The following is a 21,081-nucleotide window of genomic DNA, read 5'->3' on the forward strand; positions in this document are numbered from 1 at the left end:
TAAATGACAATTAAAGTTATATATATATATATATTTATTTATTTATTTATTTATTAAATGACAAGTAGGGTTTGACATGGTTGGATTCAAATTGGGAGGCAAAGGTGTCAGAAACCATAAATTGCTTTTGTACCATAAAATTCAGTAACTCAGCTGCCATCAAGGGTATAATCGTAATTTAAGCGATATTCGAGGATAAATTGGTTAATATTTTCTAACATAATAATGAAAAAAAAATATCTATAAAAAATCTTAGATTAATTAATTTTGCCACCTCAATTTTTTTTTAAAATTTACTGTCATTTTTTCCCTTGCAATCACTTTGTATTTTTTTCCCGCTAAGCACAATGCGTCTAATTTTCATCAACTTAATTGTGTCCACTTTGGCTACCCATGAGAAAAATGAGTGAACACACGCCTCGTTGAATCAATGAGAATTCGATGTGGACGTTGTTAGGACACCTGAGATGTTAAATGAGGGGCCAATTTAAAATCTAACTCTAAATAAATTTTAATTTTAAATATTAATTTTTTAGAATTCAAAATTTGATAAATAACATCCACTTAAAAAAATAATTAATTAATTAAAAAACAAAAGAAGAGTAGAAGTTAAATGAGTGTTATGATACCCATTTAACACCTCCTCTTAACGCCCACTCACAGGAGAGAGAGAATTGAACGCCCCTCGTCAGTTTATTTTTTTTTTTAAAATTAGACAATTTACGACGGTTTTCGGAAAAACCGTTGCTATTAGCGACAGTTTTTCAAAAACCGTCGCTAATTGACACACGAGCCCCACGTGTCTTGAATTATTTTAATTATTTTAAAATTTTTTAAATTTTGACTTTCCCTTCAACGGTAAAATTGGTTTTTTTTACAAAAAAAAAAAAATTTGTAATACAACTCTCCGTGACACTCAAGTTAATCACCAACTTTGTGCAAACTTAGTTGAGCATATCTGTGGGCAATACAACAACAATCCGTGAATTAGTATTTCATATGTTAGTTTTAATTTATCAAAATGTGGTTTATATTAAAAAGTAAGATGTTTTAAAAATAATAATAATGATTTAAATAATGTAAAATATATTTAAAACATATTTATTTAATATGAAAAAAATTTTAAGATGATTGAGTGGACTGTGAGATCCATAAATAATGAGTTTGAATGTTAAAAAGAATGTTGGTAAAAGAGATATGTTGTTATAATGAATATGTGGCAGTAGAGCCCACACTTTTTTATGAGTGGATGCTCTTATGAGCTTTTATCTAGTGCACTACTTGTAAACGAATCAAGTTGGTTCACGAATTTCTCGAGTTAACTCGATAAATATTTGATTTGTATTCGAATTTATGGAACTTGAGCCAAATTCGAACACATTTAAATTTTTTTCGAGCTGAAATCGAGCCAAAATTATTTCATTCGAATGTTCGCGAGTCTTAATATTTTATTAATATAATTATATGTTAAATATATATACATTTCGAGCTTTTGAACCTTCATTGTCGAACATTAGTATCTGAACAATAGTTCGAATAGCTCGCAAATATATTCAGATATTTCTAGCCGAACTCGAGTAAAAAAATTAAAAACTTTCGAACTTTGAATCTAGCTCGAACTCGAATATACTTAATTCGACCCGAATTCGAACATTATTTTTAACTATTATTCGACCCAATTTGATTAGTTTACGTACATGACATAACATAATGAAATACAATTGACAATATCTTAATTTTTAATGCGAAGTTATGCATTGAATAACGTAAAAAGTTCACATCTAAAAACGAACCGAGTTATTCGATGTTATTAAATACAAAATATCATCTCCTTCACTTCCTATCCAACTCCACCCTATTTCATAATTATTTGGATCTACCTTAGTGTATGTTTCATGGATGTACATAATTATATGGTAAACAAATAGAAACAAATCAAGAATCTTAAAAGAACACTGGAATTTATGTTTAGGTAGGGTAATTTAAATAAATAAATTTCTAAATTTGTGGTGGTTTGTGATAATTTCTACCATTTTTTACCAAATCACCACAGCAAGATCGTATCAGACAAACTTCTATTGATTGTTCGAAGACGGTTTAACGAAACAATTTGTAAGAAGATTCTCCAATTTGAATGGATCATTAAAAAAAATATTATTTTTAATTATAAATATATATTGAATCCACCTATTTTATGTACTTAGATCCGTGTGTTGAATTAATAGGTTGGTTGAAAGGGCAAAAATGTTCATGCATACGATTTTCAAATTAGCCGTTTATATATACAATTTATTCTTACAAACTCTAAAGCTAAGTGAAAATATCAATGCTTCTGTATGTGTGTGTATGTATGTGTATATTCACGTTCTTTTTCATCATCGCTTGATGCTTTCTGTTCACTATTCTCAAAGTAATCTCACAATAGTTTTGTGAAGATCTCGGCAACCCAAATCTTTGTTATTGATTTTATATTTTTGAATTTGCAGATCTGTACCGTTTCTTGATGAATCGGCGTTGATTCCCGTATATGGGTGTGGATATATTTGTTTATATATTTAATCTTGGCCCGCTTTTGATTATATGTTTTTTCGATTGAAATGTGTTGTCTTTTGGGTTGATCTTATCAGGGTTTTCATTTTTGGTGATGCAATCGGCTTTGTAGAAATTTACTGGGGAACTGAGCTGTTTTTTAGGTATTGCATGGGATCGCGTTTGATGTTATGATTTTGTTTCGGATTTCCCATCTAAGTATTAATTAAAATCGTCCCGTTTTGTATTTTAAGGCATTGTTATTTTTAACGTGAACGATACTTGTCATCATCGTCATTGTTGTTGTTTGCTGAAACCATCAACTGTTGATTCTTGGAAGTTTTTGTTTAATAGATCTTGAAAATTGGCTCCCCTTAAGAGATCGATGCGCCACGTCGGCGGCCAGGTGCAGCCGAGCGGTGCGGCGGCGGCCACCGCCCTGTATGACAATACTGGAACTAGTATGTCCGGTGGTGATGCGGGCGACGCCGCTGTAATGGCGCGATGGCTCCAGTCTGCTGGATTGCAGCATCTGGCCTCTCCTATTGCATCCAATGTGGTTGATCATCGCGTGCTGCCGAACCTTTTAATGCAGGTAATAATAGTATTTCCTTATAGCTACGCGCACTTCTTTTATGATTTGTTCTTCTCTTTCTTTAGCGCGTTTCATATAATTTGTTTTTGGGACAACAGTTTGAGGTGCATTGTTATTCTCTCTCACATAGGAAAATGTATCGTGAAAATTAAAACTTTTATCGTAAGTGACAAAAACTAAGGAAGACCATCCTGTTTTTCTGAGCATTTCTGTTACTGCGTGCATGCTTTCTTCTTCTGTTTCTTCTTTTTTTTTTTTGCCGGTTGTGGTGGTGAGGGGAGTGTATGAGTGAATAATCTTTTAGTTCTTGCATCTTAATCTTCTGATTGATAGAGGATTTTGTGGTTGTGTTCGAAGGGTTATGGACCACAGTCCGCGGAAGAGAAGCAGAGGCTCTTCAAACTGATGAGGAATCTCAATTTTAATGGTGAATCTGTTTCTGATCCTTATGTTCCGAGTACCCATAGTTCAGGTGCATTTGCTTTGTCAGAGGGATATTATTCCCCTGAGTTTAGGGGTGATTTCGGAGCTGGGCTTTTGGATCTACATTCTATGGATGATACAGAGCTATTATCTGATGTAAGCATGCTTAAATATTGACTTGGTTAAACAAAATTTTTCCTTGTAGCGACTAGGAAAAGTCCAGTCCTGATGTAAGTTCATTTAATTTGATTTCAGCATGTTATCTTGGAGCCGTTTGAGCCATCACCTTTCATGCCCACTGTTACTACAACTTTTGAAACTGACCATGACGAGATAGCCAGCAGACAACAAAGAGTTCAGACAGATGTAGAAGCTGCAGCAGAATCGTTGGCAAATGAGAAGGAGAACAATTCGAGGGAAAACAATGTGGCCAAGATTAAAGTTGTGGTATGTTGCATACTTACGGAAGTGTTTGAAACTGGATTACCTATCAATGCAGTTCTTATTGCTATTTTGAGTGTGTTGAGTGAGAAATATATGCACATCTTTCCTCTGAATTCAGGTGCGTAAGAGACCTTTAAATAAGAAGGAAATTGCTCGGAAAGAGGATGATGTTGTCACTGTGTCTGATGATGTTTATTTATCAGTTCATGAACCAAAATTAAAGGTATGAAACAGTTTTAACGTCATGAAACAGTATTTTTCATTTGATAATGTGGTGTAGAATCAATATAGAACTGAGTAAATAATTTTCCATTAGTCTTTTTGGTATTCAGGGCTAACAATTTAGAATCATAATGAAGGTGGACCTGACAGCTTATGTGGAGAAACATGAGTTCTATTTTGATGCGGTTCTGGATGAGTATGTAACGAATGATGAGGTAATACCTTGATTAAGAAATATGCGAGACCGGGCTCCTAGCCCAATTGGTGTCTCACCCTCTCCCCCTTATAATGATTCGAGTTCGAGTCTCCCCTCCACACTAGGTAATAATGATAAAAAAAAAAGAAATATGCTGGAATGTACTTTCTTTAGTCTCTCTTTCTCTTTTCTTTGGGTTGGGCTGATTTGATCGAGGGTTTATACTGAAAAAAAAATTCCTTACTCTTTCTTCTATGGGTGGGATTCGTATGTACAAGTTTGGAATTGAGTGGGGATGTTTGTATTTCTGTTTGGACGTTCTCACGTTTGGTCTTTTGATTTGTCTAATTAGGTATACCGTAACACCGTGGAGCCAATCATACCTACCATTTTTCAACGTACCAAAGCAACATGTTTTGCATATGGTCAGACAGGTGGGTTTCTCTTTCTCTTTCTCTTTCTCTTTCTCTTCTTGCTTGTCCTTCAAGCATTTTATTGAGTCTCCGACTGCTGATGGCCTTGTATTATGTGGCCTGCATGTAGAGTTCAGGTGCAACTCCATAGTGTAAACGTACTAGATTCTGTTTGTCAAAAACCTTTTTGAGGTTCCATGCTGAATAAATTTGCTATTCATTTGCATCAACACCATCTTACACTTCCTTGTATCTTGATCCAATTTATTTTTAACTATCAAATCCATATGAAGAAAGGTGCACAAGGTTTATTTACTATTGAATCAAAGTAGCTCTATGGATATTTTGTGGTGGAACTTTTTATTCATATAAAAAAAATACAAGAAGAAGTTTCTTGCTGCTTCAACAACTTTATACGAGAATGCCTGAGGTTCTTTGGATGGAACCACTTTGGTTCTAGACTGTATTAGTTGGTGTTGTGTTGCCTGGGGCGGACTCGTGCAGGGACGAGGGGATCATGGGCGGCCCACCCTCATTTTTTCCTGTGAAGTTACTAATATTAATTAATAAAATAAATTATTTTACAAAGAACATGACCACCACCAAGCAAGCACTGTATAAAGCTACAAAACCCTTTTCCCTAATATTCCTTTTTGGCCTATTCTAAAAAAACTCTCTCTTCCGTTAGCTCTTGAAAGGAACACAACAAACATTTATGCTCGTCTTTTAGTTGATATAAATTATACTTTTGTGATTTTATGTGAACTGTGCCCCCCTAAACAAAATTCCTGGGTCCGTCCTTTTGTGTTGCTGCAGTTTAGTGTGGTGTGAACTGAAGTTCTGAAATTTTATCTGTCTATTTATTCTTGTTTTCAACTAATGGTTTAAGATCCTATGGATTCTGTAGGATTACTGAATTTACGTCGTCTCTTTCTCCAGGAAGTGGTAAGACATACACCATGCAGCCGCTACCTCTTAGAGCTGCAGAAGACCTTGTTAGATACCTGCATCAGCCAATTTATCGTACTCAAAGATTCAAGTTGTGGCTTAGCTATTTTGAGATATATGGTGGAAAACTTTTTGATCTTCTTAGTGATAGGAAGTTAGTATTCAACTTGGTCTCCTTTATTTTGTATTGGAAATCTTACTCGTTGCTATATGATGCAGATAATTGCATTATTAAAGCAACTAAATGTGTAAATGCAGTATTTATTATACTGTAATAAAATGACAAGCTATGATTTTTTACTTCCTTAAATTCTGAATTTTAACCTCCAGATTTGTGAGGGGTGATCATTAAATTCTGTTTTCCTTTTTCTTTTTTAAAAAAACTTTTGTTATCTAGGCTAATGTTTCTAATTTTGGCTTATGTAGGAAACTCTGTATGAGAGAGGATGGAAGACAACAAGTTTGCATTGTTGGACTGCAGGAGTTTGAAGTCCTGGATGTACAGATTGTGAAAGAATACATTGAGAAGGGAAATGCAGCGAGAAGCACAGGTTCTACTGGTGCTAATGAAGAGTCTTCCAGATCTCATGCAATATTGCAACTGGCTGTGAAGAAACACAATGAGGTGAAGGAGTCTAAACGAAATATTGATGGAAATGATGCCAGGAATGCGAAGGTTGTTGGCAAGATTTCTTTCATTGATCTTGCTGGTAGTGAGAGAGGGGCCGACACTACAGATAATGACCGGCAAACTCGGTATTATTTCTGAAGAAATTCAGTAGAAATTGATAGTTGTTTGCGTTTAACCATTTTTTTGAATTAGAAAAATTAAAGATTTTAATATATGTCCTCTGTTGTTTCTTCCACAAACAAACTTTTCAGTACACATGGAAAGTTCATATTTTTGTCTTGTATATTTTCAAGCTGTTACCTATTTTTCTGGTATTTACCCTCTTTCTGATTGATTTCGCTATCTGAAATAAGAAACACCTTTATGATATTTGGTTATTTATTGTGTAAAACCTGTTTAATTTTGGCTTTACTGATCTTGAAGTTTGTGATGAATATATTACATGATTATTTCAAATTCTTTTTGGTTCGGGTTTGGTTAGAGCGTGCTCTAGAATGTGGTTTTTCTGATTCCAGAAACAAGACTTTGGTTGTGTTTGGTGTTCAACTGTTAAATTTGGTGCCTTTCTGGAGAATAGACCTATAGAATGGAATGGCCATTTTGGATTTTCTGCTGGTCTTGGATTATTATTACTTGGGGTTTGTTTATTCTTTTTTTTCCTCTTTAATTTTTTAGCGACTGTCCACCTTAATAATGACTTTAGAGTTGATTCAATGATGTCTTTGACACCTCTAAATGGAAGCATTTATTTAATCAAGTACTGAAGTTTCTCAAATGAGTTTTTTGTTTTTTTTTTTGTTGTTAAATGGGACATTTTGGTAACTGATATTCGGAATCTAGTAAAGCTCACTTGTTAGGTCTTTTTTGCAATAATAATTTTGTGACCAAGCATTATTAGATCTTTATAAAGGGATCTGTTTAACACGTGCTTTAAGTTATCCTCATAATTGTTTAGTTTATGAATGGTTGGGGATTATATTTGGGCATATTATGGTTTGTATCCAGGATTGAAGGAGCAGAAATCAACAAGAGTCTTCTGGCCCTTAAGGAGTGTATTCGTGCTCTCGACAATGACCAGATTCACATACCATTCCGTGGCAGCAAACTAACTGAGGTCCTTCGTGACTCCTTTGTCGGAAATTCAAGGACTGTTATGATCTCGTGCATTTCTCCAAATGCTGGTTCGTGCGAGCATACTCTCAATACTTTGAGATATGCTGATAGGTCTGTTTATTTTATTTCTATAATTGATTTCTCGTGTGTACTCTACTTCACTCCTCGCGTATAAATTTTACGCAGCTTAAACTGAAGTAAGCTATGGTTTGACAGGGTCAAAAGTCTATCAAAAGGTGGGAATCCCAGGAAGGATCAGGCTAGTTCACTGCCACCTAGTGTCAAAGAATCTTCATCAGCACCAACTTTGTCTCTTTCTGCTGAGACAGAGGATATTTATGAGCAACGTCAAGAATCTAGAGCAGTGGGTACGAGTGGACGGGTTTTAGAGAAGGAAAGTTTACCTTACAATTTTTCTACTGATGATGAGAAACTACCATCTAGTTTTTCTTCCAAATTTACCTTAAATGGCCATGAGGAAAGTGGGGATACTGCTGGTAGTTTGAAAACCGAACGGCCTGATGTTAAAAACACTTTCAAGGGTTCTACGAGTCAAAAGGCCCACTCAGTTTTCTACTCACAGAATTCTGGTGATATAGAAGATAAGGTGCAGAAAGTGTCTCCACCACGGGAAAACCCTTACAGGGATGAAAGGCCAGGACATGGACCGAGAAAAGAGGGCGACGATTCTGATGTGCCAACTAGCAGCTATAAGCAGCGGCAATATATAAACAGTTCTAATGTAACCAGCACCATCGATAAACAGAATGAATCTGAGCTACCTTCTCACGAGAGCATCAACGAGATACTTGAGGTTCAGTGTGTACTCAGTTATTCTGATTTTTGTGTCATAAGTCTTATTAGAACATAGACCATGCATTTAATATTTTGTCGTGTGTATAGGAGGAAGAGGCCCTCATTTCAGCTCACAGAAAAGAGATTGAAGATACAATGGAGATGGTTCGTGAGGTAAGCAAACAATTGTTAATTTTTTTTTCTCGAAAATGATTTTCATTTGAATGAACAATCAAATTAGATTCTTGCGTTATGACTGGAAAACTCATTTAACGTCAAGTAAATAATCTCATTCGAGAACATTGAAGATGAATCGGGAGAATTAACTCGTTTTGATTTGATTTCCAGGAAATGAAACTATTGGCAGAAGTGGACCAACCACGAAGCCACGTTGACAATTATGTAACTCAGTTGAATTTTGTGCTCTCACGCAAAGCAGCTAGTCTTGTCAGCCTTCAAGCTCGCCTTGCAAGGTTCCAGCATCGATTGAAAGAGCAGGAAATACTCAGTAGAAAGAGAGTGCTGCGGTAAGGCAAATATTTTCACCAGCCAATACCAACGTCAAGGCACCTGGTCTTTGATCCTTGGTTTTTTTTTTTTCACCAAAGTACACCTCACTTCTAACTGTCAAATATGTAAACAAAATGACCTGGTGAATTTATTTCATTTATAGAGCATAATGCAAAGGAGAATATAAGAAAGGTCGAAGAATTGTCTGTGTACCAAGGATCAACCAATCTTTCGTAAATTCATTTCATGTGTAATATGAATTACCGTACTGCTACCATGGAACAGAAGGCTTGTTCTTGTATGCTTGATGCTTGGTTTGGAGTTGTTTTGGTTCAAACCATGCACGTGTTCAAGATTTGTATTGAAATTGTCATGATGCTTTGTACTACCATTTAGTTTAGATGGCCGGTGTACTTGTACTTTAATTTTTTACCACATTTTAATGAAGTCATTTTCATTAAAAAAAAAAAAAAAAGCTTTGCATTTGCCTTCTCTTTTTACTTATCTAAAAGAACCTTCAATTGTGCCAAGGCCAGAAAATTTTGATCAGAGGCATTTGGACAAGGGAATGACATTAACAAAAGAAAATTAAAATTTTACATAATTTTCTAAATTTTAAAATTTTGTTGTGTATATAATTTTTTAATGATTGCTCTAAATAAAACGTTTTTACGTATTATAACCGAGAAACAACTCCTCTCCGAACAAAGCAATACACAGATCACAAAGTGCATATGATTACATTACTAATGAATTACCAAATAACAAACGAAAATCCAAAATCATTCTTCACATGTAACTTGTCCACCAACACAAAAGCCAAAGGCACTTAGGAAATTTATCACAGAGATGTATTTGAAATAAAATGCAGTCCAAATCTCCCTATTTTTTCGATTTCACCGAAGTTTCAACATACTTAATCTTGTCATTATCAGAGATTTATGGATTGGCTGTTGCATGATATGTATGTCAATGTGCTTCTATAGGACTGATTTTCTATATTTGGTAAAAAAAAAACAAAATCATCCACAGGCGCAGATACGTTATCAATTACTTTGACCTAAACAATCAGTACAGTTCTTTACTCATCATTCAGCTCTCAGCTTCAAAATTTCCTTTGCTATCCTTCGCCTAAAATATGGCATGTGTTGCTGCAGAACACAGAAAATTCACTCAGAATTTACACATCACAAGCAAACCAAGTTTCGTTCCAAATATCAATCAATATTATCTAATACTCAGTTGCAGGTAAAGATCATGCGTTGCATGAGAAAAAGTCTTCACAGATTAAGCAGGGCTCACAGAGTATTTATAATCTTCGAATACTGTCTATAAACATATTACTGAACCAACAATCAATGAGTGCCAGTAAATTGCTCACACTAATGGAGCAACAGTTGAGAGCAAAAAGTTGCTCACACTAATGGAGTAACAGTTGAATTACTACCAAAGTAACAGCAAAATATGTATTCACGTATAAAATAATTACATAACATTTGCAACTCATTTGAAATCAACGTGAAATTTAAAGCTTGCTTTGGCGAGTCAAGAAACAATTTTTTTCATGCTAAACACAGTGTAGATCCTTAAAGGCGCACTAAAGCGCAAAAAAGTCCTGGAGTTTGAGACGCAAGACGAGACACACGCCTTATCGAAGCAAAACTCACTATTAATTTTTTAAAAATATATTTTTGTACATGACAAAACACTATTATTGAAATAATTAAGCTGAGAAAATATATATCACAAAAATATATTTTTCTGTAAAAAATGTTATTATTAATGTTTTAGAAAAATATATTATCATACTGCTATTTTATGGCAAAATATATATTTTTAGTATCTAGTAAGGAAATATTTAATTATTGACAGATTTATGCGTTGGTTCTATTTTCTTGATTTAGATTTTCGAGATTTTGTTTAAGTATGTTGTGTAGTTAAGTAATCTGCAATTACAGAAGATTTTTTTCTTTACTTTTATTTTCTTTCTTACCATAGAAAGTGTTCTCCACTAATTTGTCCGATCAATCAATTTAGATTTAAGGCCGATTGACAATTTAGATCCTAGTTTATAGCTGCTATGTATCTATACAAGCATTTTTCGAATATTTTAGGAAATAAAGCCTCAAATATATTTTTTTTAAAGAGGGAAAATACATGACTCTAAGTGCGCCTAAGAAAAGGTTCCCGGCACTCAGGCGCAACAGTCTCGCCTGGTGGCTCGCCTTTTACAACCATGGATCCAAAACGTATGAGTTTTAGTGTGCAGCAAGGATAGAGGGGGAGATGAGCAAACATATAAACAAGCACCCAGCGCAAGGATTACCTGGTTGAAACAAAGTCCTATATCCCTGCTAAAGAAATCGGCATATTTGATCATGAAAACTCCACAGTCAAACCTGCACCAAACAGCAGCAACACGAAGAAAGTCAGCTTACTTTCACATGATTTTACTGATGCTAAAGGGAAATCATCTTTTTTCTTTCCAGTATGAGACTAAAGATACTATACAACCAAAAACTGGTTTGAATCCTCACAACAGAATGAATCTTGATAAAGATCGATGGAGAAAATAAACCAAAGATAATATAACCTAGAATTAGTACTATTCAGTTTGGATATAAACCTAAATTGAAGCATGATTGCTAGAACACTAATTACGACTCATGCCCAAGTAAAATAATGGTTTTTGTCTTCATTTAAAAACATTGTGTACAATTAATTTCTGTCCGAATACAAAGGTTTATTAAAATCATAATGCAATGAAAAGAGTGCCTGCTAATCTAATAAAAATTATCTTGTCCTAACACAACTGAAGAGAAAGGGGGAAGCATGATATTTTAACGCCGTTGTAAAGAGGGAAGATGATCTTATAGAAAAGTTGGAAGAAGGACAAAGTCAAAAAAGGAAATTAAACAGAAAAAAAGATGGGATCTCACCAACCCACAACTTCTCAACATCTAAAAGCAGGAACTTGAACTAAACTAGACAAGCTTTGAATTCAAGAACCACAATATTATTTTCAAGATAAAAAGTAACAATATTTTTCTCTATTCTGTTGAAGCCAGATACAAGGATTTTCCACCCTTCAATGAGTAGGCCAGAAGGTATGATCAAATCCAAAATCCTTAACTAACAAATCTGTCTGATTGGTTCACATATCAGAATGCAGTCTTTCAACGACTTTAGTTCCACAAGATGATGCTAAAAATAAGGACATGTTATGCACCAGCCACCAAAAGAATCATCAATGCACAATGACACAGCATGTTAAATTCACGTTTTTGCTACAAAAGTATTTTTATGGTATTGAGGTATCTTACACTTTCAGCAGACAAGAAAATACCGAGAAGTTCCACTTACCCATTTTCCTGCTTTGGAAGATCCGTGACATATTCTCGCTCCCACGAACTAACATTTAAGTCCTTCCCGCACTTCTCCTTCACCTCATCAACATAGTACCTAGCCTGCGTTTATATGAAGTCATTCCACAGCAAAGAACTACAAACAAATTACATCTCCAAAAAGTTCAAGTTGATAATAGGTATTTAAGTACCTAATAGGCTAATACATGAACACAGACTAAAGGCAGTACCTGTGTATAAAAAAAGGGAGAAGAATGAGGGTGTATACACCTCATCAAAACAAAACGAAACAAATCATTCCACAATCTGATAGTATGCACAAGTTTCATTACTTAAATGTAACTCCAAGATTGCAACAGTTCAAAAATTAATTAAGCAATGAATGCGCGGATATAGAAAAATGAAAAGCCAATAGTAAAGAATAAAGTTATAGGAGGAGGCTAAAAGAGGAATCTTGAAGCTAACAGATAATTCTAACCATTCTCCTTTGAGTGCAATTTTGATATTGAAAATATGCAGACTATGCTTTTTAAGTGTTAACTTGTCGGTTTTCACTTTTAGAACCATCCAATTCACATATGCTGAAACACTTCCTACCCACCACACGCACAGTGAAAAAGAAAGAAATAGTCATGTGCTTGCACCACACGCACAGTGAAAAAGAAAGAAATAGTCATGTGCTTGCAGCTTGCCCATATGCAGTCAAGTGACTATCAGCAGTTGGATACGTGGCTATCTCACACGTACATCATTTGCGTGCTTAAGGAATATTACTAGCTTCTAGAAGAGTGTAGTGCCTTCATTGATTTGTTTGTTTTTCTTATATTTTCTTTATTTTTGTAATTGTATATAAGGGATGTAAATTGTTCGAGTAACACAAGAGGAACTTATCCAAATACAAGTGCCTTGCATTTCTCTAAGTTGGTATCTCGAGCCATGGCGGAAGCCACCTTCCACACTGAGATCAGTTCCGCCGCTGATCCAAATCTGACTGCCAGATTTATGCTTGTTAATCCCGCGAATCAAATAAATTTTGTCAAGCTCAGTGACGATAACTTTCTGCTCTGGCAACTCCAGGTGTTGGCCGGAATTCATGGTTTAGGGCTGGAAACGTTCATTAATGAAACCTTGCCCGTGCCACCCAAGACCATCTCTACTGATCTATGTTGCATGGATACGGGTACAAGTATCGTATCAAATACGATACGGATATGGCGACACGTCAAATTTTGAAAATATAAAACACGATACGACAATCATTAAAATATATATAAATATTATATATATTTATATTTATATAAATTTAGTATTGAAAAGTAAAAATTATAGTGGTAGATAAAATATTTCATCCATCATAATATCTTAAATACAAAATGTTAAACGCAAAATCTATCTTAAGCTAGTAATAAGGAATCAGCGGCAGAAAGAGAGAAGAAGGGCGACACGATTGAATTGAAAGCCGATTGAGCAGAAATAGAATGAAAGAGACGGACAAATGTATTTAGAGATTTAAAAGCCCAGCCCAATTTATTTTAAATTATTTTCCTTTTAGTCCTTAGAAATTTTAATTTTTTATAATTAACCCATAAAACTTTAAAATATTTGCAATTTTGCTCAAACGTATCGGAAAAACGTATCCACGCCGTATCCATGGTGTGTCCTCGCCGTGTCCAAAACATATCTGGCTGGTCAACCCTGAACAAAGTCAACGACACGGATTTTGAGGTATCCGACACGCGTATCCGCGTGTCGTATCCGATACTTCAAATTTTTTTTAAAGTATCCGTGACATAGCTACTGATGAAGCGACAGTGGTTATCAATCCTCCTTTTATTATGTGGACTCGTCAAGATCAGTTACTCTTCTCTTTTCTTTTGGTCTCTCCAAGTCCAGATGATCAGCTGTCACACATCTGCTTAAATCTGGTCTAGAGTTTTTTTGCCTCTTTGCTACTCAATCGAAGGCCCATGTGATGCATTACAAACTTCAATTACAAACATTGAAGAAAAGTGGTTCATGAAGGATTACCTGACCAAAATGAAAAATTATTTGATACTCTTGCGGCATGTGGTCATCCTATCTCCGAAGAAGATCACATCCTCTATCTAATGGCAAGGGTTGGTTTAGAACACGACTTGGTAATCTTCCATGTGACGTCCCGAGTTGACACTATGTCTCCCGCTGAAGTGGGTGCTTTCTTTTTATCTCACGAAGGGACAATTGACTCTATACTATCAATATTGATGACATCACTCCCTCGGCCAATGTTGCTCATAGGGATGTAAATGAACCAAATCATTCGCGAGCTATTCGAAGCTCGACTCGATAAAAAGCTCGTTTGAGTTTGTTTATTAATCATATCAAACCAAGCCCAAGCTCGATTTTGAGCTCGAAAATTTAATCAAACCAAGCTCAAGCTTAAGGATATTCGGCTCGTGAGCTCGCAAACATGTTCGATAATAGGCTCGCGAGCTCGAGCTCGAGCTCGGCTCGTTTAGGTGGCTCGTAAGCTTGATCTTGGCTGATTTGTTAAGTTGACAAATAAAAATATTAGTACTAATGTCAATGGAAGGAATTGAATACAAGACATGTTTGAAAAAAATGATGAATTCACACCATTTAGTCACAATTATATTTTTAATGTTATTTGCATATCATTATATTAAAATGTTCTTTAAAATACAATAAATAAAATAAATTAACAGAAATACATCAACTTATTCTTTTTTCCTAAAAATTTACATAACCAAGTCATATACAAGTTGAGTAACTTTACTATTAGTCTGTGAAGGTTAATTAAAAATTTTACATTCTAAATTGATATGCCATTTGACATTAATCAATAATTTAAGTTAATTATGTCGAATTCATTTCATAATGATGTGCTGTCTTCGATCTGCTATATTTAATGAATATTCTAGATGATTTTGGTGATATCGATATATAATGAATATTCTAGATGTATGATTTTGGAATGTTCAATAATATATTGATTTTTTTTTTAGCTTTTATTTGTGTCAATTTGGTTATTTATGAATTAATTTATATTTTTATGTCTGATTTAAAATTAGTTTATAGATATATTTAATTTTTAACAAGCTCGATTCAAACTCAAACTCGAGCTCAATTCTATGCTTATCGAGCTCGAAAACGAGACGAGCTCAAGCCAGGCTTGTTAAACATGCTAAACAAGCTATTAATGAATCAAGCTCGAGCATGGCTTGATTAACATGCTAAACGAGCTTTTAACGAGCCGAGCTCGCGCTTTTCTCGAGCTCAGTAATTTCAATACAAACCGAGCACGAGCCTGATAATAGAAGCTCGAATCGAGCTCGAGCCTCAAACAATATTAAACAAACCAAGCTCAAGCCTGATACTGTTTGGTTTGGTTTGGTTTGGATCGTTTACATCCCTTCACTTGCTCAGTTCTCTAAACCCGAGGATCGCGATCAACGACGCTCTATATCCTCTCATCATGGATGTGACCATAGTTACTAAAAGCGTGCGCCTGGCTGCCTCTGGCCATAACTTGAAACAAGCGTGCGATTCTGCCTAGGCGCGAGGCATCCGAGAGGTGCAGAAGCGTGCGGTTTAAAGAAGTAGGTTGATATTTTGTAAGTAAATAAAAATTAACTCGAACCTAGCCAATTTTGAATCCAATTAGCAAAGTTCATGACTATTTAATGATAAAAAAACCATATTGTCACTCATTTATGCAAGATTTTTTTATCTGAAAGTTCAGAAGTCCTCTGTGGAAACTTTTACTCTCATTTTCCCTCTGTGATGATAATATAGTTGAGGAAGAAGAAAAATTTGATGATTTAGATGATACTGTATTCGCACATGCAAATTTTTACTCTAATTTCTTCAACATTCATGACTAACAATGGTTTTGGAAGATGATGATGATGATATAACTGAAGAAGATGAAGATGAATTTGATGATTTAAACATTTAAAGTTTTTTTCCCTGAATATACTATGAATTGATGAGCTAATGAATTTTATATGATCAAAGTTTTTTTCTGGTTATGATTTACGATATATTATCTATTAATGAATTTTTATTTATAATGTTTGCTATCTTTGTGAAAAATATATAATTTATGTAATATTATAGATTTATATTATAAATCACTTTATATATTGAATTTTAAAATTTATGCTTAATGCGTTTTACTTCGATAAAGCGTGCGCTTCGCCTTGCGCTTCCAAGGTACCCTAGCGCTTTAGATTTTCCCATAATTTATTTCCTCCTCATCTCGTTCCTTTCATTTATACAACCTTCTACGTGTTCCGAACATTACTAAAAACTTAGTCAGTGTTAGTAAATTTGCTCGGAACAATGGTGCTTTCTTTGAATTTCACCCTTCATTTTGTCTTGTGAAGGATCTCAAGATGCAGGTCCCTCTTCTCAAAGGTCTTTGACATAATAGCTTATATAAGTTTCGACTTGGCAATCTGGTGTGATCTCCTTCCTCTTCTAACACCTGTTTCACTGCGTCATTTCCTTCCAATCAGAGAGTCCATCTCAGCCATCCCAAGTGGTTTCTTCCACATTACATCAATGGCACTGTCAATTAGGGCATTCTATGAATTCTACTGTAATGAAAGTGTTAAGCAGTTGTAAACTTCCTTATTCCAGAAATGAAACATTTAGTTTTTGTTCTTCTTGTGAGTTAGGCAAAAATTACCAACACCTGTTACTCATCGCCTCTTCAATTAATCTTTTCGGACGTTTGGGAGCCTCCTAGTACAGTCTCGACCAATGGGTCTAAATATTTATGGTAGCTTTGTTGATGCATTCGTCAAACTTGGATTTTCTTCTTAAAAGTCAAATATGAGGTGTTTCAAGCTTTTGTCACTTTCAAAGCTAACGTTGAACTCCAATGTAACACTAAAATCAAAGCCATTCAAAATTATTGGGGTTGGGAGTATCGTAGCTTAGTTTTTTTTTTTTTTTTGGGTTCCAAAAGCATGGCATCACACATTGAGTCTCTTGCCCACACACCTGACAACAAAACGGTGTTGTCGAACATGAGTATCGACATATAGTTGATATGAGTCTTTCAGTATTAGCTCATTCTCATATGCCTCTCAAGTTTTAGGATGATGCTTATCTACAGCTGTCTTTCTTATAATTCATTTACCATCTTCAAGCATTCAAGGGGAAATTTCTCTTACTCGACTTTTTCACTAGCTCTTGATTACTTGTTTCTTAGAGTGTTTGGTTGCCTTTGTTTTCCCTATCTCCAACCCTACAATTCACACAATTTAATTTTCGCACCAAACTGTGCACCTTTCCTGGTTACAGTAGCACTCACAAAGGCTACAAATACCTAATTTCAGATGGTCATGTTTATATCTCATGCCATGTCAATTTTGATGAGCACTCATTTCCCTTTGTAAAAAGTCTCCTGCTCTATCTCCTTCAACCACTGATCCCTTATCTAATTTATATCTTCCAGAAATTCCTCTTTCCTATAATGCTCCTATCATCTCTTCTCCGGCTTCATCTTCACATTCCTTATATCCTTTCTCCTCTGTGTCTTCCCTGTTGCTACTGCATCTTCTGTCCCTCCTTTGTCCCCTACTTCGAGGAATTTATCCAAATACATGTGCCTTGCATTTTTCTAACTTATTCAAATTCAAAGAACAACATAAAGAAAATCCAAATAAAAATATATGGTACTATATTAAAACATAGCTTGAGAAAAAAAAACAAATCTTAAGATGCCTTAGAAGATAGCAATCATACCAGTACATTCAGAACTTGAGAATCAACTCCTCTGAGCGAATCAAGATACTGAAACTTTTCATCCTTTTTATTAATAACTGCTAAACACCAATGGATTTCTTGGTGGATGGGCACAAAAATCTAATAAAAACGAGAACCACATAAGATAATTGAGTAAATAAAAGTTAGAAAAAATGGAGTTGATCTGATAGACAACAATAAAATATTTAAAGATGCATATGCAAAAAAAATTACTTTATCACATTCTAAAAGGTTATATCCTAGCTTTTTGTGTGTAGTCCATCTTCGAACTGATTGAAAATTGTAGCCACCTCTGCCACTAATCAGCTGAAAAAAAGTTAGAAGCGTAAATAATACTGTTCTCGATGGAAAAATGAAACCATTGCAGAGGCTATGAAAGTCTAATAATAAGTGGATTTTCAATTTAGGGTTCTTCGATAAAGCGNTAGGAGTTGATAATTCGCCATGCAACAAACTGATTTTTATTGGGAATAATTAATATAAGGAAAGATCACTTTCCATTTGCACAAGAGACAGATTCACCGCATTGCCACACGAATAAAAAGACCAGAACCTCAATAACAGGTCCAGACTGTTGTAGAATAAAGATGTCAAATTTCTAAATGATTGCATACATCTTGATCGAATAATGCAATATATTGGAATATAACTAATCACTGTACGCCTCTCAACCCATTCAATGGCTTCTGAGTCTTATGTGATCAACCAATTTTACTTTTTCATTCACATATTTTCTATTCTTATGCACTAAGGCGTCCATTTTCCTGGTGTTATTGAAGAATATGTATTATCATGATAGTCATATTTTGGCACCTCCACAATAAGTATCCGCAGTAACTCCAGACAACATTGTTTAACAATATGTTTTCAGAATATGTTGGTTAATAAGTCGCTAAGTTTATTCGGAAAAGAGGAATTGTCACATAACGATCCCAAGCATATTAAGCAACACCATGAAATAGCAGTTACTAGTTTTAAGTGTGCATGAGTGTATTTCTTAGCATAAAAAGGGAAGAAAGTAAATGCAGTGTGTACGAAATCGACGTGGTCCACTTTAACCAAAATGGCACACGACTTTTTGAGCATAAAACTCTATAATATGTCGTCATTAAAGTAAGAGAGTAAAATCAGTGAGTGAGAAGACCTTCTTATAAAAGAAAGTGTTAAAAAAATGGCATTTCAAGAACTTTTGTGGGTCCTTGCTTTCCCTTTCCTTCAACAATTCAAGATAGACATTAATGACCTGCAAAGTAAGAAGCAAGTCATACACTTCCAAAACTAGCTTCCTCGCGCTAACTGGAATCGTTCCAATTTCTTTCCTTGAAAATAAGAAACAAGGTCACCTCATCATTAAGCCATGCCTCTGGACTCAAACACCGCAATATTTCTCCAGAAATATCGATATTAGAATTTTTATGACTCACCAAAACCTTTCTCCTGTAAAATTTAAACAGACTCAAAATGTATTAAAAAAAGTGAAACATCAAGATCTAGTTCAATTGAAGATTAAGTACCTATAGAAATTGGACAATGCGCGATCGATGTCATCCTCTTCCTCCTTGGTAAGAGGAATAAAACATTCACTGGCCACGTCCTGCAATTGAATTCAATTCCACTGTCAGAAAAATACCATCACACTATGAGATACAAGACTAAACAAAGAATTACACAAACAAGACATTTCCACTGCAAATCAATCTGAAATGTCACCTTAAATTGCTCTTCTTTCTTATGAGACCTCAAAAAAGAAAACCTTCGAACACACATTTCATAAAACCCAATTAAAAAAGTTAAGCTTTGCAGCTTGCCATCTCTCTTCTTCGATGCATCATACAACTTTTTATGAACACGAGAAGCATCTGGTTCTTGGTCCAACAGAATTAAGTCCATTTTCTCCACAACATCTATCTTGGCATTCACTTTACTTACATCACTTGCTATAGAAGAATCCAAAGACTTCAGTTCTTTCTCCACCGATTTAATCTCATAGTTAGGTGATTGCTCCGGAGTCCTATGCTCCTTCCACTTGCCGTTCAAAACATCCACAACATCCACCTCCTCAACGCCGGAATCATCTGATACATCTATTAGGTTGTCCTCCTCCTCATCATCCTTAATTCGAATCACCTCCTTTTCCTTCTTTCTCGGCACAAACACGTCATTTTGTCCATTAAAGAACCTTGCCGAACTAAATTTCGCCTCAAACTCAGCTACAAAAAAACTATCAATTTTTTCAGCAGTACTTTCCTTGGAACTAGCAGCAATCCCAAGTTTCTTTGCCCCAAAAAACGCCCCAATTCTTGATCTCCTAACTGGCGCATGAACTTCTCTGGAGCCCCTTGATTTTGGATCAGGGTACAAAGCAATTCTCGACCGAACAGAATTTGGTGATGCGGGCGGATAATTTTCATGGATATTTTTACTAGTAGAAGCCGAAAGCCTGAGCTTTTTTGCAATGTGAGCGCGTGATTGATCGTATGATGGGGAATTTGACAAAAGTGATTTGTTAAAATCCTCGCCGCGCTTTCGATTGCTAGTAAAAGCCCCCATAATCAAATAATAAACAAACCAACAAAAAAGAACACTCAGACAGAAAAACGTCGACTCATTCAAAACAATGTGTGAAAAATTCTCATCATCTTTCTGAATAGGGCTTGCTTTCGATTAAATTAAACCGGCAATATTTCTGAGCGTTGTAGAAAAACGCAATTCTAGGGTTCTGAAAGTATTCCAAAAACAACACAGAGGTGTGAAACTAGCTCCGCACGATTTGGACGCTTGATTTTGCTCAAGAGAATTTGCCTGTGAATTCTGAGTCGGATAAGTTTGTTTATGTAAACGTGAATGTTTTTTTTTTTTTTAAATTAATTACAGTGAAACCCCCTGCCACGATAGCATGTCAATTAAGGTGGATTGATCGAGTTGATCATTACTACTATTTAAAAATAATCTAATTTGAACTTAACTCGAACTCGAATCAACTGGAAAACTCTCCCAAATTCAAATCAACCTCGTCAACTCTTTTAACCAGATTTTGAATTATTTTTAAAAAAAACTAAATAAAATTCAAAAAAAAAAATTTAATTTTAACACATAATAACACAATCTTCCTCATATAT

General features: G+C 35.0%; 2 protein-coding genes across 7 annotated transcripts; one reads left to right on the top strand and one right to left on the bottom strand.

The window, feature by feature from the left end:
- The first annotated feature begins 2,239 nt into the window (after positions 1 to 2,239).
- LOC140980501 (kinesin-like protein KIN-13A) lies at positions 2,240 to 9,192 on the top strand. 6 transcript variants are annotated; one of them, XM_073446345.1, is made up of 14 exons: positions 2,240 to 2,531; positions 2,628 to 2,748; positions 2,884 to 3,124; positions 3,482 to 3,703; positions 3,803 to 3,994; positions 4,110 to 4,214; positions 4,351 to 4,428; positions 4,762 to 4,843; positions 5,762 to 5,924; positions 6,197 to 6,526; positions 7,407 to 7,625; positions 7,731 to 8,328; positions 8,418 to 8,483; positions 8,658 to 9,192. In XM_073446345.1, exons 3-14 carry the CDS (start codon positions 2,915 to 2,917, stop codon positions 8,838 to 8,840), a joined length of 2,448 nt encoding a protein of 815 aa, XP_073302446.1. In that variant the 5' UTR covers positions 2,240 to 2,531; positions 2,628 to 2,748; positions 2,884 to 2,914; the 3' UTR covers positions 8,841 to 9,192. The 6 variants fall into 6 exon arrangements, with proteins under 6 accessions (XP_073302446.1, XP_073302448.1, XP_073302449.1 ...); XM_073446347.1 differs by having other exon boundaries at positions 2,628 to 2,693; XM_073446348.1 differs by having other exon boundaries at positions 2,628 to 2,684; positions 2,870 to 3,124.
- Positions 9,193 to 9,538: 346 nt separating this feature from the next.
- LOC140980502 (ubiquitin-like-specific protease ESD4) lies at positions 9,539 to 20,795 on the bottom strand. The gene is made up of 9 exons (XM_073446351.1): positions 19,673 to 20,795; positions 19,477 to 19,556; positions 19,306 to 19,399; positions 19,107 to 19,205; positions 18,176 to 18,268; positions 17,942 to 18,061; positions 12,183 to 12,286; positions 11,146 to 11,218; positions 9,539 to 9,970 (listed from the first exon to the last, which is right to left on the bottom strand). The coding sequence occupies exons 1-9, from the start codon at positions 20,510 to 20,512 to the stop codon at positions 9,908 to 9,910; spliced, it is 1,566 nt and encodes a 521-aa protein (XP_073302452.1). The 5' UTR covers positions 20,513 to 20,795; the 3' UTR covers positions 9,539 to 9,907.
- Positions 20,796 to 21,081: the final 286 nt, after the last annotated feature.

The sequence above is a fragment of the Primulina huaijiensis genome, chromosome 7, assembly GCF_012295235.1.
Source record: "Primulina huaijiensis isolate GDHJ02 chromosome 7, ASM1229523v2, whole genome shotgun sequence".
In the NCBI taxonomy this organism is placed as follows: Eukaryota; Viridiplantae; Streptophyta; class Magnoliopsida; order Lamiales; family Gesneriaceae; genus Primulina; species Primulina huaijiensis.